The sequence below is a fragment of the Priapulus caudatus genome, unplaced genomic scaffold (assembly GCF_000485595.1).
Source record: "Priapulus caudatus unplaced genomic scaffold, Priapulus_caudatus-5.0.1 Scaffold418, whole genome shotgun sequence".
Lineage (NCBI taxonomy): Eukaryota > Metazoa > Priapulida > Priapulimorpha > Priapulimorphida > Priapulidae > Priapulus > Priapulus caudatus.
Window position 1 is genome coordinate 59,846 of NW_014577479.1, and position 14,868 is coordinate 74,713.

The window sequence follows — 14,868 nt, forward strand, 5'->3', positions numbered from 1 at the left end:
AACCGATTGTAACCGATCATCGGTTACTTGGGTCCAACCGATGATCGATTACGAAATTACAACCGATTGACAACACTAGAATATACGCACGGCTATGGGCGGTAAGAAAGTGCACAATTAAACTATCATATGGCGCGAACGATTTGAGGTACATTTCTAGAAATCTAGATACACATAGACACATGTCTTAGCTATAATCTCTGTGAATTTTGAGTTTATTGAAGCACGATTAGTCTAATTAATTACTATGGACCATTGTACAGCGTATCCATACAGCGCTGTACTTAAGCGGCAGCAGGGTGAATCCATTTGGAAACAATATGGCGTCAAATCCTGGGTTGTCGCAACTCTCTATATATAGGGGACTCTAATTCTCGGTAGCTTCTCTCTTCAGTTAAGGTTTAATTCTCTGGGGGTTTTTCTCGCCACAGTGCACGTGCAGCAAGGACATGGTTAGGATCAGCATGGACACGTTTGTGAAGCGGTACCAGCCCGATCGTTACGAGCTGTGGAAGGCTGGCAAGGACATCGCCGCTCACCCCGAGGACCCGCACCAGTACAGACCGCGCGTCAGGGTGGAGAAGGACGACAGCAGGTATCCCGCGCTGAGCCGTTAGTTAATTAGCAATCAATCGACTCATCAAACTAATGGACCGTATTCATTAGAGCGAGATGACCAGGTCTTGGATGCTTGGATATTGCTGCTGGGTTAGTCTAGCAGACCAGTTTATACATGTCTTTTGTGTGTGTACGCCAAGTTGTCAACGTTTGCAACACTTTGTAGCTAAGCAGCGTTTTCGGAAGGCCGTTATCACAAAGCTGATTTTGCTGGAGGTACCTGTCAATAAAGCCAGGCGGATAGGTTAGCTGATGAGAGTTTTATCGAAATCGCTCGATCGATGTTATGCGTAACTGTTGGAGTTCGTGGAAGGGGTCGAGTTATTTCAAGTGCCAACACCAGCAGAATGCAATGTAATTTATAGCTCTTTATTGTGCAAGCTGTTCCACCAGAGTCGACATAATCATTAAAAAGATAAGTCAATGTCGCTGGAACGTCGGTAGCGAGTTACTATCGTGTCGATTCCAGAACATCTGTGGAAGCAGCTTTGTACTGACTGCAGACTCGACGTGATGGCTACGAAATATGTATCAAGTGAAACATTGACATTTACTATAACGCAGCTTACAGTAGAATTAACACTATTACTTACTTGCAGCCAGACAGTTGTTAAGAGGGAGCCACCGGCAGAGTTGACGCTTGCGGCTGCTACTGTTGGGATCCAGGCTACGTGTGAGATGATTGTTAAGCTGGAGCCTTTGGCAGTGTTGCCATCATCAACCATAACTAGCCAGCCTCCGACGATCACGACGACTCAGCCAGCGACTGTTGCTGCCAGCAGCATACAGGTTACACATGCCCAGGTATGAATTGTATTTAAGTTAGATCTAACGTGATTTTTTATAAATTTTCCTGCACTGTTGTAATTGCTATTAGCATTTGGACGGCAAGTGATTTTTTCGCACTCTGGATTAGTAACAAATTTGATTGTCACTTAATAAGAGACCAATTTGACGGATATTGTTGTAGTATTTTGTAACCAATTTAATAATTTCAGCATTGTATTAGTGACTAATTGTATGAACACTGCTTTTTTATTAGACAAAAATTAAACTGATATCATTGGAGCGTGTGAAATTAGGCAAGGTGGTTTTTCACGCTGTAAAATCTGAATGATGAAAACAATAATTACAATCGATCGAATCGTAACTTGGTTGATATCGGGATGAAACAATGTTAATTGTAATGCTGCACAGGAGGAGAACGGACATCGGACTGCGGAGATCCCGCGTGTATCAGCGAGCATCATGGAGAGGCTTCTCGCTGCCGGCCCGGCGATGCAGGTTACCGCGGTAACGGGGGCCGCGTGGTCGCCCACCACCGCCGCCAGAACGTGTCCGTACGCGCGCAAGCCCCCTGCGGTGTGCGGCCGGGACGCGCCCACGGTCGTCAGCACCTCCCCCACGGCCCAGCCCACGCTACACGCTTTCCCCCTGGCCTACCCCCTCGCTATAAACTCCCTGTCGCCAACGGCGAACCACGCGGGTCCAAGTAGCGCCCCCTATGACGACGTCAACGGCGGAACCAGGGCGCCCTCTGTGGGCGTGAACGTCGGAGTGGGCACGACTTGTGCGCAGCCGGATGGAAGGGTGGCAGGTGGCGCCACCGTGAAACACGAGCTGGCGGAGCAGCACATCGTTGTCGGAGCGCAGGTCGAGGTGAGTTACCATGTCAACTGTCATTGGCATGGCAATGTCGTTTGCGGTCGTCAACCGGTGCGGTAATAAAGAATTAAAGACAATGCGTGAGTGGAATTTGAACTTTGCGGTTGTTGAGTAGATTCAAGTTGATACGTCAGTGTTGTGTGTTGCCAGCATTTTTTTACTGGCGATAGCGCCTCGTTAGAATGACCTAGATAGACCTCGGCAATAATGTTCGTTAGCGCAGCAGCAGTATTTCAATGACAACAAACTCTCTCAACCAGGGAAAAAAATATAATTTATTTTTCGGGGGCTACTTTTCAAGCTCGCATGGATGAAAATAGCACTCTAAAATTTGGTTTGCATTGAACTCTATGCAAATTTACGGGGGCTCTTTTTGGCATTTCGGGGGCTAAATCGCCCCGAGCCCCCGTGTATTTTTTTCACTGCCGTCAACACCACATACATTATCATCCAAGTTTCACAGTTTTGCATTGTGTACCACTGGGAGAACTTGTCATTTATATTATATAATTTATCTACTAATATAAACTATTTGTATATAACTTATATTACGTCTCGACACTTATGATGAATGGCATGAAACCTGACGCGTCCACGGAACAATTTTCTTGCAGGTTCACTCTGAGGTCGATAACAGGGAGAGGAAGGAGGGAGAGCGCGTCACGACACACGACGCACGCGTCAAGGAAACGATGCCAAAGATCATCCGACATGAACTTGTGCTTTCCTCCGAGCACAACCAGGAGATAGAGCCACCGCAGCTGTCTCCGGCCTACGCGCCGGCGTTCGAGGTAGTGCTGCCGATCTAGCTGGTCGCGTTCTAGTTCGTGTGCTGGATCGAAGCCGCTTGCTTGTAACACTTGCTTGTTGATATTGTTATCTGGATTTCATATTCGGTGTATTAGTATTGACGCTACGTGTTAGTAGTACTGACACTAGGTGCAGTGGTGTTTGGTTAAACCATTAAGAGCTATTGTTCAGTTCTTATGTATGTGCCTGTTTACACCATGTGACAAACGCGCGCTTTTCCTTATTACAAAATTCACATCTGAGTGTCAGATACTTCGCTAATAATTCTTAGTTCTTCTAATTAGCAATTCTTACTAAAACAAAATTGAGTACCTATAGTAACTGTTGAGGACCTATCTTACCATTGGCAACGTTCTTGTATTTTCTCGTGCGCTGCGCAGGTGGCATACGGTGACGGTCTGCCGTCGAGCGTCATGGCAACGGAGAATGACGACGAAGACGATTATTCCACGGCCGGTCCCGCCTCCAACGTCGCCATGTTTCACCCGTACTCGTTCGCACCCTCCGCGTCGCCCCCGGCAACCCATCAGCAGCAGCAGCAGCAGACGTACGATTCCCTGAGCGGCGGCAGCGGGAGCAGCCATCCGGGGCTGGATCTGATCACGCGCGTTGCAGACGACATCCTCAACGGGAAGCAGATCGTCGCTCCGAGCGGCGCGTCGCTCGTGCCGGAGCTAGTCGTCGTGCGCGGCGAGCGCCCGGGCGACGCCGGCGCCCCCACGCTGTCGAGCGTCAACTGGCAGCAGCTGCTGAGCGCGGAGATGGGGCGGAGAGGCCAGGAGAAGAAGAAGGCAAGGCGACATCCGATACACAAGGTCCACAGGAATCTAGAAGCGGTCTCTAGTGGCGAAGAAGGTAAACGTCGGCGTGATTGTGGGTTTTAGGAATGCTGGTGTTTGATCACTTATCTGTCTTACGACTGCATATAGAGAACACTGTATACATTATACCAACTACCTACTACCAGTACCTACTTCAAGCAGCTGTAACTAGGAAGATCAATCTGGGGGGCCATTGTCAAAAACAAAATAAGGCTTAACATTAGTCGTAACGTTAACTTTTTCTCGTAGACCATTGACAGAAACATTGTAAAGTCACGAGAATTGAAAATCCTATAGAATTTTCTCATAACTTTATAAAAACAAAATTCTGTCATTGATCTACGAGAAACGGTTCATGTTAAGACTAATTTTGTTTCTGACAATGGTGCCCTGAACCCTGAACTAATTTGAACCGTTCTCAACGAATTGAGCAACGTTTTCATCATTGAAGATTCACGCAGGTCTTTAAAATTTAAAGATTTTAAATGCATCTGTACTTCACTAGCAAATTACACAGTTCTGTTGTGTCTTCACTTGAATCGCAAACTTAACTACCCTTCTCGGAGTAACTTAACTTATCTTAACCTAACTTCTCGGAGTAACTTAACTTAACTTCTCGGAGTAACTTAACTTAATTTCTCGAAGTCGTATAACGCATTCATTGTTGTCGTCGTCGTCGTCATCGTCATCTCACTGTGTCTCTCGCCTGCAGACATACCCGAGGAGCAGCTGATGCCAGGCTGGGCGTTGGAGTTGAATCGGCTGTGGCAGAGCAAGCCGGTCGCGATCGATGCAGAGCGAGAGTACAACGCAGCGATGAGCCTGCTAGAGCCACACTGCGCCATCTGTCAGCTACTCAAGGTGCCCGAGGTACGAGCGCGTGCGCGTGGGGCGTGTGTACGTGTGCGTGTGTACGTGCGTGTGTGCGTGTGTACGTGTGTGTGTGTGTGTGTCCGTCCGTGCGTGCATGAGTGTGCGTGCGTGCATCTGTGCGTGCAAGTGTGTATGTATGCGAGATACGTTCGTGCGTGCGTGATGCATGTGTGATGCGTGCGTGACTCGTGTGTGACTGTGACTCTGACACGTCATTGTTGGTCCTTGAGTCACACACACGTCTATCTCTCTCGTCATTGGTGGAGGTCACGTTGCAGGTCGGGGAGGAGCGGCGCGGCAAGTCGCCGAGGAAGAGCGTTCCGCGGCTGGAGGCGATGCCGGCGCGGTCGTCGCCGTGGGTTCCCGAATTCTGCTTCAGCCCGACGTCGATGGCCGACGACGCGGCGCTGTCCGTGCTGCCACCTATGAGTCACGAGACGCTGAGTCGACTGCTGGTCTGCTCGCGGTGCCGCGTCTGCGTCCACGCTCGTACGTACATCTGACGTTTGCACGTCGCGACCACCAGAGGGCGGGGCTGCGGCGGTTGGGGGGGGGAAGGGTTCTGGGGTAGCGGAGCCCCCTTCCCTGTTTTCGCACAGGTTTTACTTTTACAACTGGTGACACATTAAGCTAAAAAATAATCAGCCGTCGTTTTCGTTAGGGTTACACGCATAGCTATCATCAGTTTGCATGAGTTCGTTAAGTGTGTCGCACGTCGTTAGATACTCGCGCATCGTTAAGATACTCACGCGTCGTTACTTCTCCTATTAGTCGCGCGGCACCATCGTCCTTAGTTGTACGTAGATGTTAGTGTGTAAGGTCACTAGGCAATTGCCAGTCTCGAAGCATATCGCCGCCACAAAACTGCGGCGGTGCGTTGTGACGCGGTGTCGCGCGGCACAGATGCACGACTGAGGCTGGTGTGTTGCGTGCGCAGGTTGCTACGGTGTTGCTGAGACAGAGGATGCAGAACCATGGAACTGTCGGAGGTGTGAGCAGGAGCAGCTACCCGCAGTGAGTCTAACCAACCATTAGCGTGCTTGCTTGCGTGCGTGCGTGTGCGTGAGTTTGCGTGTGCGTCTGTGCCTGCGTGTGTGTGTGTGTGCGTGCATGTTTGGGTACTGGCAGGGTTAATGAATCATCCACAAGTTAGTTTAGTGGTTAGTAGTTAGTCTGTGATGAGCAGAATGACAGTGGCAAGTTTTAGTAATTTTACTACATAATCGTAGTTTCATAGTTGGTCACGCGCACATTGACAGATATACGCACAAGTGCAACCGAGTTGGCGTGCATACATTCGCATGGCGCGTTACTAGGTTGCGCGTGTCTCACGAGCGTGCTTGTGTTTTTGCGGTCGCAGGAATGTTGCCTGTGTTCGCTGCGAGGAGGCGCTCTGAAGCCGACAACGGGCGGAGGCTGGGCACACATTGTCTGTGCGCTCGTCATTCCTGAGGTCGGGTTCGTCGATGCGGACAAACGCGAACCAATCAGCGTCACAAGGATCACACCGGCAAGGTTGCGATTGGTGAGCACACAATGCGGTCGTCGTATTAAATCTTGTGATAATTGATAACGATGATGAATTACTCATTGACTCATCCCGTCTGTCCGAGCGATATAGCCACGCCCCGATGGATGCTGTTGCTATGTTGGCCGGCTTTAGCATCTATTGCGTATCGTGTTCGTTAGGGTGACGTACCCGTATAGAATGACACCCTGTCCATGAAGCACACGGCTCCCTCCTTGGATGTTGTTGCAGGTCGGTCGGTGTTAGAGACGAGTTTGTATGCGTTTTTTAATGAGCGCGCGTGGTTGCATTGTCGACTTTGCGGCACTTTGTTACTAGGCAGCGTTTTTAGAATGTCCCTGTTGCAACACAGAAGTGCATGTACCACGTAGTCGATTGTCGTACACGATTTCGAGTGTCTATCTCACTCGTATTCGTCACATTATTTGCTGAAATTTTCACGTATATTGTTGCATGGATCTCGCACATGCTTCATGCATATGCTCCCACGTGCCTCTCACGCGTGATCGTGTCTCCTCGTCGTGTTTGCAGAAGTGCACGTTCTGCTACGCGTGGATGAAGTACAAGCAGCCGGCGTCGCAGGCGTGCATCCAATGCTCCGCCGGCAAGTGCTCCATGTCGTTCCACGTGACGTGCGCTGTCGCCGCCGGCATCCTGTTCGAGAACTGCGATTGGCCGTTCCTGATCTACGTCGCGTGTCCACGTCATCTCGTCAACAAGGAGAAGAGCGTGAAACCGGTGAGTCGATGATGACGACGACGGTGACGTGATCGCGTGGGTGGTGATGAGATGTGTGGAGTGATGTCGGTGCCCGTGAGGTTCAATGGCATTAGCTCGTGCCACGTCCAGGTCGCCAGTTAACTATTCACTACTAGTTATGTAATTATATGATAATAAAGTAATAAATAAATATGTATATAATAATAATATATATACATTAATATAACAGACTCTTATAGACTGACTATTCTAGATAAATAGTTTGTGCTATCTAATGATCATCTGTGTCTATGTCCCTGCAACGCTGAGCTCTACCATCTGTGAGCTCGCGCCGCGTTCTGTACGAGTGTTGCCACCTGACGGTGAAGAATGTTTGCAGATCTCTGCGCGGCAGAATTCTGAGGTCGACGAGGGTGAGCAGATGATCGCGAAACACAAGAACGGTCGTTACTACCGCTGCGTCGTCATCAGCGTGAAGAAGCAGGTTTTCTACGAGGCTGACTTTCTGGATGGATCGTACAGCGAGAACCTGTTCCCTCAGGACGTTGTGGTGAGCGGGAGAGCCCTCCTAACCTATCCAACGAGTAGTCACACTGGAAACAGCAGTAGTAGTAGTAGCAGCAGCAGCAGTAATTGTAGCAGTAGTAGCAGCATTACCAGCAGCAGCAGCAGCAGCAGTGATAGCAGGAGCAGCAGCAGTAGTAGTAGCAGTAGCGATAGCGGCAGTATTAGTAGTGGTATTGATGTCTAATAGTAGTTCACGTACAACTTTCGATTGTGTTCAATTTTGTATTATTGTATCCCCCGCGACGAAGTCAGCGGGGATACTATGGTTTCATGTCTGTCCAGCTGCCGCTTGCCGCCGCCACCGCCGCCGCAGACACTTTCCCTTCTGCTCTATAACTCGACCCTTAATTGACCTAGCACGACCAAACATGGTATACTTACACATCTTGGGGAGAAAGTGTGTCACGTACCAAAACCAGGAGATATTTCATTCATACTAGATTGCGGGGGGATACATGTGGTTGGCGTCAACTGCCATTTCTAGTTCTTCACCGCCGTCATAGCCAAAGAATATGAAATGCTGTAATATCTCTGCTGTTACGTCTCTGATTATAATCTTCTGCACTGTCTTTCAGTCGCACGACTGTCTTAAGAACGGGCCCCCACCCATGGACGGGCCGTGTCGAATAAAGTGGACAGACGGAAAGGTTTACGATGCGATATTCAAGGCCACACATGATCATACGATGTGTTTGGTGAGTACGCTCAGCTGAATCTCCTAGATGTAGCTACACAGGTATTGATTTGTTTTTGTAGGGATTTGAACTGGTCAGGATACAGACTTGTAGGGGTGATGCTGCTCGTTTGTCTTCATGTAGACATTCTAACACGTTACTGATGTTGTCACGATCACAATGTCACGGGCAGAAACGTGATTTCGATCGCGAAAGTCTAATGAACTCTCTGCTGTCCTCAAAAAGTGAAAAAAGTCCACAGAGAAACAAGGGAATCTGTTGTCTGAAGACAGGTTTAAAGCTATCTATGCCAATAACACGTAAATGATAACTGCAAAAATTACGTGAATTATGGTTACATCTGCTATAAATGATTGCAGAATGTTGTGTTGAAACACTGATAGCGTTACTGCATTCAGTGTTATTGGCGTTTGTTGTTATGCACTGTAGAGTCGGTGCACTAAAGCTAATCGTGATAATGTCAACTTTGCCATCGTGTACACCAGGTTGAATTTGAGGACGGTTCTGAGCTGACAGTGAAGCGAGGCGTTCTCTACACGCTGGGCGAATCGTTGCCGAAGAAAGTGAAATCTCGACTGGTGAGTGTTTTTCTCCACTTTATGTCTGCTTTATCTGACAGCTAGACCCGTCCGTCTGAGTGAGACAACTACGTCCTTCTTTTAGATATTTTTGCTAAGTTAGTCAAGCGAGACCAGTCTGTACGTGGTTTTCACGAACGCACGCCAAATTGTCGACTATGCGACGCTTCGCTGCCAAGCATTGTCTTTTAGAATGTCCTATCACAGCAATGATTGGCAAGAGCTACCTGGCAATCACGCCAGGTGGACGGAATAATTAATATGTGTGGACTACGTGTCACAAACTTATCATTCGTACGTCGTCACTTTCCCATAAATTGATCATTCATTCTCGCCATTACCCAACTCGTTCAAGTGTTGTGAAACGATTTCATCATGTACACATAAAACTCATCTATGATCCATAGCTTACGTTGTGCCGAATGCTTACTGTCCTCACTGTTATAATGTTGCAGTCGTTGGCTACCGACAGACGACGTACTTACCGTCCTCACTGTTGTAATGTTGCAGTCGTTGGCTACCGACAGACGACGTACTTACCGTCCTCACTGTTGTAATGTTGCAGTCGTTGGCTACCGACAGACGACGTACTTACCGTCCTCACTGTTGTAATGTTGCAGTCGTTGGCTACCGACAGACGACACGACGACATGTTTAAAGACTGCAGCAAGCCATCGACTAGCAAGCGTCAGCGGATAGCAAACACAAAATACAACAATCCGAAATTGCTAGGCATGCAATAGAGGGCGCCACCGCGCGGCTTCAGCTGGAGCGGTCGCGGGGAGGGAGCTCAAGCGAGCGATCGCCAATGGAGAGCTGGAGCATTGACTGGAGTCGTCGATGGGGGAGAGCTAACATATGTACCTTAACGGCTGTCCTTGGCTAGGGTGGCGGCGGAGTGAGAACGATGGACCCTGGTCTTGCTCCCAGGCACGGTGTCTACTGTCACACCAACCTACCATTGGTCAGCGTCCTGCTACAGTTGATCAATGATGCTACAGCAGTGGAGAGCGTCCCGCTGTGGGTATTATCGAAATCTAGTTCCCGATCAGTTGTTGTTAACGAGCGTTGCGTCATCTAAGAACTTCACGTCTTTTTTTTGGTCCCCCGTTCGCGACGAAATCCGACGTTAATTTCCCACGTGTACCGCGCAACAACGTTAATGCCTCTCGCTCGGTTTGTATACAATAGGCGGTGTAACTCTACGCTCGTTCTTGTGTTTTTGCGGCTTTCCCTTCGACAATGGGGTTCCTTGCACCACCCGCCCGCCACCCGTGCGGGCCACCACGCGTTCCGGTACTGTGTACTACTGGTTCTTGCGGTTCGGTCTGATCCCTGCCGCGGCGTGGAAGCACTCGGAGTGGATACGGGAGCTCTACGCTTACTTTGACGCCGTCGCTGCGTGCTGCGGGAGAGCGGCGAGGGAGGGAGATAAACGGGTGTTCTGATTGGCAGGTCTGATTGTCTACATGTGGTGACAAACCACCGTGTGCTATGTGTGAGTGTGTGTGTGTGTGTGTGTGTGAGCATGTGCGTGTGACTTTGTTCACTGATTTTGATCATCGTTTCTCAGTCGTTTCGTAGAGGATTTTCTAGAAGTGATTTTCATTTACATCCACATAAGAAGCGATGACAGGTCAGTTGAGGTCATGTGAAGGTGACACAAAGTTCAGTGGAGGTCGCATGAATGTCAGTGGAGGTCACGCAAAGGTCAGTGGATGTCACGCGAAGATGATGATGTGAATTATTACATGTATTATTGTAATTTCATGATAATATAGATATATATAGACAGAGGTAGAGATCATTTTTGACTCTCTTACCGATTGTATTATATTCTTATTGTTCTGCTATATTACAGGTCTGTAGAAATGGCGTTTCAATGCAGACCTTTCTTTGTTTGTCTAGGTTTCTATGTACTGTAAACGTGCAAAGTTATACGTTTTTTTGTGGGACGTTGTTGTTTCGAACTATTGTGCTTGTGTTTGTCTTACTACATGAGCAAGTACGTAACATTCAGTGTTGTTTGGGGTGAAATCTAGCGGACGTTTGGGAAGTAGTCGTAGCGAATGTTCTTGTGTTTCTGACAAATCCCATTTGGAATATGGAGGGTGTTGTTGTATATTTTGAAATTAGTTTGCAATTATAATAGATTACCAAAATAAAAAGCGCCAATACCATGTAGTTTTTAGTTGTCAACGGGAAGAGAAATGTTTACCAAGTAAGCTGACTATATTTATTATTGTAAGCTGTACATGTTGCTGAACCCTATGGAGATGAAAGCACAGCATAGAATCATGAACATGTGTATGCTAGGATGGTGATGTTCATGGTATAATCATGCACCAGTGAATACTAGATAGTTAGGCATAGGTTCATGGTGTAAGACTATCTCGAGTCGCGTAAAAACTCATCCGTTTTTATTCGCTCCCGATACTATCTGTGTTTCGTGAGAAAGATTTTAATATATTTGACAATGAGCGTGTAACCCGCTGTTATATTTACACAGAGGGAAACATGTACACGAGACTTGAAAACATATGAACTACATTTTTTTTCGCTAGTACATAAAATGTATAGTAATAACGAATTGCAATTTGCAAGTAGCAGGTGTGTTACAATGCGCCGCGGATGGCAAATTACCTCGCATTGATATATAATCTTTCTTGTTCTTGCTACATTACTTGTGTTAACTTTTGATTGTGTTTGTCGCACGTTTGGCAAAAAAGAAAAATCGCGGTGCAAGTCGCGCGTAGCAACTGTTTGTTGCCGATCGAAGTTTAGGGAGAAAAAAAAAACAAGTCTAATTTTCTTGTATTTTACTTATTAGTTGTTGAAGGCTTATGTTCGATTTCGTTCAGCTGTGTTAGCGGTGTGTTTGTGTTTCGTTTGGAAGCTACTGCGTCTTCCTCTAGATCTCAGCTCATAGCAGAGAGCCTGTAGTAATGATGGTTGTTATGGGGTCTTTATTCCTCCTTGAATAATGAAAGTAAATCAATAGATTTTCGTTCGATATGCGTCTATTGAATGTCAATCGATTGATACTGTAACACATTCACATCCTTATCTTCTCCGATGTTCACTCGTTTCTCCCAGCGTGTACGTACGTAGCTTGGTCGTTTGTAAGTGTGGAATAGCACAGGAGCCATTACGAGTTGTCATACTGGTATAGCCACATGTAAAACCGGGGGAACATGTGCATACTCTAGTTATACCTACACATGTACGGTGTACAGCCTACCACCATTGACACTCCTTACATACATCCTCACTTCTCTCTGCAAATCTGATTATCATACCGACGGGATTTTCTAAACGGGAATATTGTGTATATATAAACTGTATATAAAGTCTGTGTGTGTGTGCGTGTAGAATATATGAAGGTGTGGAAGCAGCGGGAGTTGATTGCTAGTGCTGCTGAGAGGGTCCTCGCATGTCCCCCAGGGTACTGCCGAAACTGGTACTATCTAATATGCCGGACCGTACCTCGCCTACTCCACTAACGAGTCTAGGGAGTCGCCTACGCCTACTCCCTAACCCTAACCATATCAGATAGTGACCAGGGTACGTTCCGGTATACCGGACCGTACCCAGGTTACGTTCCGGCAGTACCATGGGGTACATAGACCCTATGAGCGCTAGTGCTACGTATGCGCCGATGCTGGCATGTAATATATCACTGGGAGCTGCTGCTGTGTGCAGCGCGTCATGGGCTTCGACCTGCATTAGCTATAAACTATTAGCGCGGATCTACGTGGCTGTAACGATGCTACGTGACGCAATAGTGAGATGTGAAATGTGTGGCCACCGACCGGCAAATGAAAGGGTATCGTTCATAAGAACATGAAGCTTTTCTTTACGTGGCTGTATGTAGGTGTCGTGTACGTGCTGTACGGGTACAGCTATCACGGTCATAGCAAGCAAGGTTGTATTGCAGAGTAGGTGCCGACTTCACGTTAGTCGTGATGAGTCGAGTCACATGTTAGACGTGAACGTAGGCGCGGGCGGGAGGCACGACTTGCTGGTGAGTGACTCGTTTTCACAGTGCGTAACACCGAGCTGACGTGATGCTGTTGTTATGGTATATATATATATATATATATATATATATATAACTTATAATACATGCATCAATCGTGCGATCCCCATAGGGTGTTACGCTGTTCTTGTATACCTGTTATTTACTCCTGGTCAGGTTGTGGGTGCACACGGCGTCTGACACCTTACTACTGCGATACAACCTGCATTCTGTATTAATTCGGATGATTATATGATTGTCCTCCAAAACCTAATTCACCGATTGGCGCAGTTAAAATTGTCTATGAATCTTGTTTTACACTGAGAGAGAGAGAGAGTGAGAAGTAAGACATATGAAGACACAAGAGACTTCTCACGAGAGACGAGAGAGCAGTAGAGCAGAGCATAGAGAGAGAAAATAAAGAGAGAGAGAGAGAGAGAGAGAGAGAGAGAGAGAGAGAGAGAGAGAGAAGAGAGAGAGAGAGAACCCTATCTACACTGTTGCAATGTTTGATCAGATGCATATCCTAACAGAGACGTTCATTCAAACAGCATCAACTGCAGTATTATTTGTACGTGTACATCCGCGTGCGTGCATGCGTGTGTGCAGGCGTGCGTGCGCGTGTGTGGGGAATCATTCACCATGTACATACGTGCAGCTCTAGTTATAGCTATGTAGCTTTTCACTGTCCAACATGAGCGAATTTTGATGGTCGAGTGAATGTCTACAGCACAGCGTACAGTTCACGCCTTACTGTTATTGCCGGTCATTCGATTTATAAGTCATCTCACCAGCAAAACTCCCGTTCACTCGTTTCCTCAGTTAAGCCCGGGTACATGCTTGCGTATTATCACAGCTCGTGGTGGTGGTGCTGCTGCTGCTGCTGCTGTTGTTGTTGTTGTTGTTGTTGTTGCTGCTGCTGCTGCTGTTGCTGCTGCTGCTGCTGCTGTTGTTGCTGCTGCTGCTGCTGTTGCTGCTGCTGCTGCTGCTGCTGCTACATAGCGTGGTATTGGGTATGTTCCGTGTCAAGTAGCCATATATATATATATAAATATGTGTGTATGTGCATTGTTTGATATGTGTGGCTGCACTATGAAGAAGTGTATTCGGGACTTAGTAGTTTAAATTTAACATTGTGATTAGCATAAAGTGTGGTTAATAAATATTTTCTTGAAATTATGTCAGCATTGCGATTTTTGTGTAAATATGCAGTTGTGGTGACGAGAGAATTGTTATTGCGCCATAAGCACGGGAGATGATGCAACGTCGTAATAAGCGGCGTGTATTAATTACGGCTAGATAGAGGCGATACTGAACGGGTGGCGTTGGCGATAAGCCAGCGCGAAATATAGGAGGAGACGACGATCAGAGTCGGTGTGCTCGACGCAGCATGGGGGTAATAAGGGAAGTAATAAAGGACATATCATTACCCGCAGCTAACGTACCAACGTTCCCGGGAGCGCGGAAGCCATCCCCGGCGAAGCTGGACATGTACAGGTCGTGAGGTCGGACAACACGCGCGGCCGCATATAAGGGGGGGAGGTGGCACTGGGTGAACAAACCCGCTCATGTACGTTGCAACATAATATTATGCATTCAAATAAAGACGTCTATATCATATATAATACACACAACCTCTTCGATCATCACTGGCTACGATCACTGACCGACGAGTTAGAGTAACGATGAGATACCAGGTCTACACAGTTATCACAAACAAATTTTGTACTATGTGCGCGCTCTCTCTCTCTCTCTCTCTCTCTCTCTCTCTCTCTCTCTCTCTCTCTCTCTTTCTTTCTCTCTCTCTCTCTCTCTCTCTCTCTCTCTCTCTCTTATGTGCGCGCGCTCTCTCTCTCTCTCGCCTATCTCTCTCTCTCTTTCTCTTTCTCCCCGCCCTCTCTCTCTCTCTCGGGGGCTCTCTTCACTTTCTCTCTCTCTTCCCTTCTCTTCTCCCTCCCCCCTCTTCTCCCTTCAC

At 47.5% G+C, this 14,868-nt stretch overlaps 1 protein-coding gene across 3 annotated transcripts in view; it reads left to right on the plus strand.

The window, feature by feature from the left end:
- Positions 1–11,888, plus strand: part of LOC106810198 (lysine-specific demethylase 4A-like) — a 21,931-nt gene extending 10,043 nt beyond the window's left edge. For 2 of the 3 annotated variants that reach the window (XM_014813480.1, XM_014813481.1), the window contains exons 8-21: positions 432–595; positions 1,218–1,422; positions 1,816–2,277; positions 2,898–3,074; positions 3,474–3,948; positions 4,627–4,784; positions 5,066–5,276; positions 5,725–5,801; positions 6,148–6,312; positions 6,847–7,053; positions 7,415–7,585; positions 8,178–8,297; positions 8,783–8,875; positions 9,496–11,888. In XM_014813480.1, the coding sequence (XP_014668966.1) occupies positions 432–595; positions 1,218–1,422; positions 1,816–2,277; positions 2,898–3,074; positions 3,474–3,948; positions 4,627–4,784; positions 5,066–5,276; positions 5,725–5,801; positions 6,148–6,312; positions 6,847–7,053; positions 7,415–7,585; positions 8,178–8,297; positions 8,783–8,875; positions 9,496–9,618 (2,808 nt within the window). In that variant the 3' untranslated portion in view covers positions 9,619–11,888. The other variant, XM_014813482.1, reaches the window with a different exon arrangement.
- Positions 11,889–14,868: the final 2,980 nt, after the last annotated feature.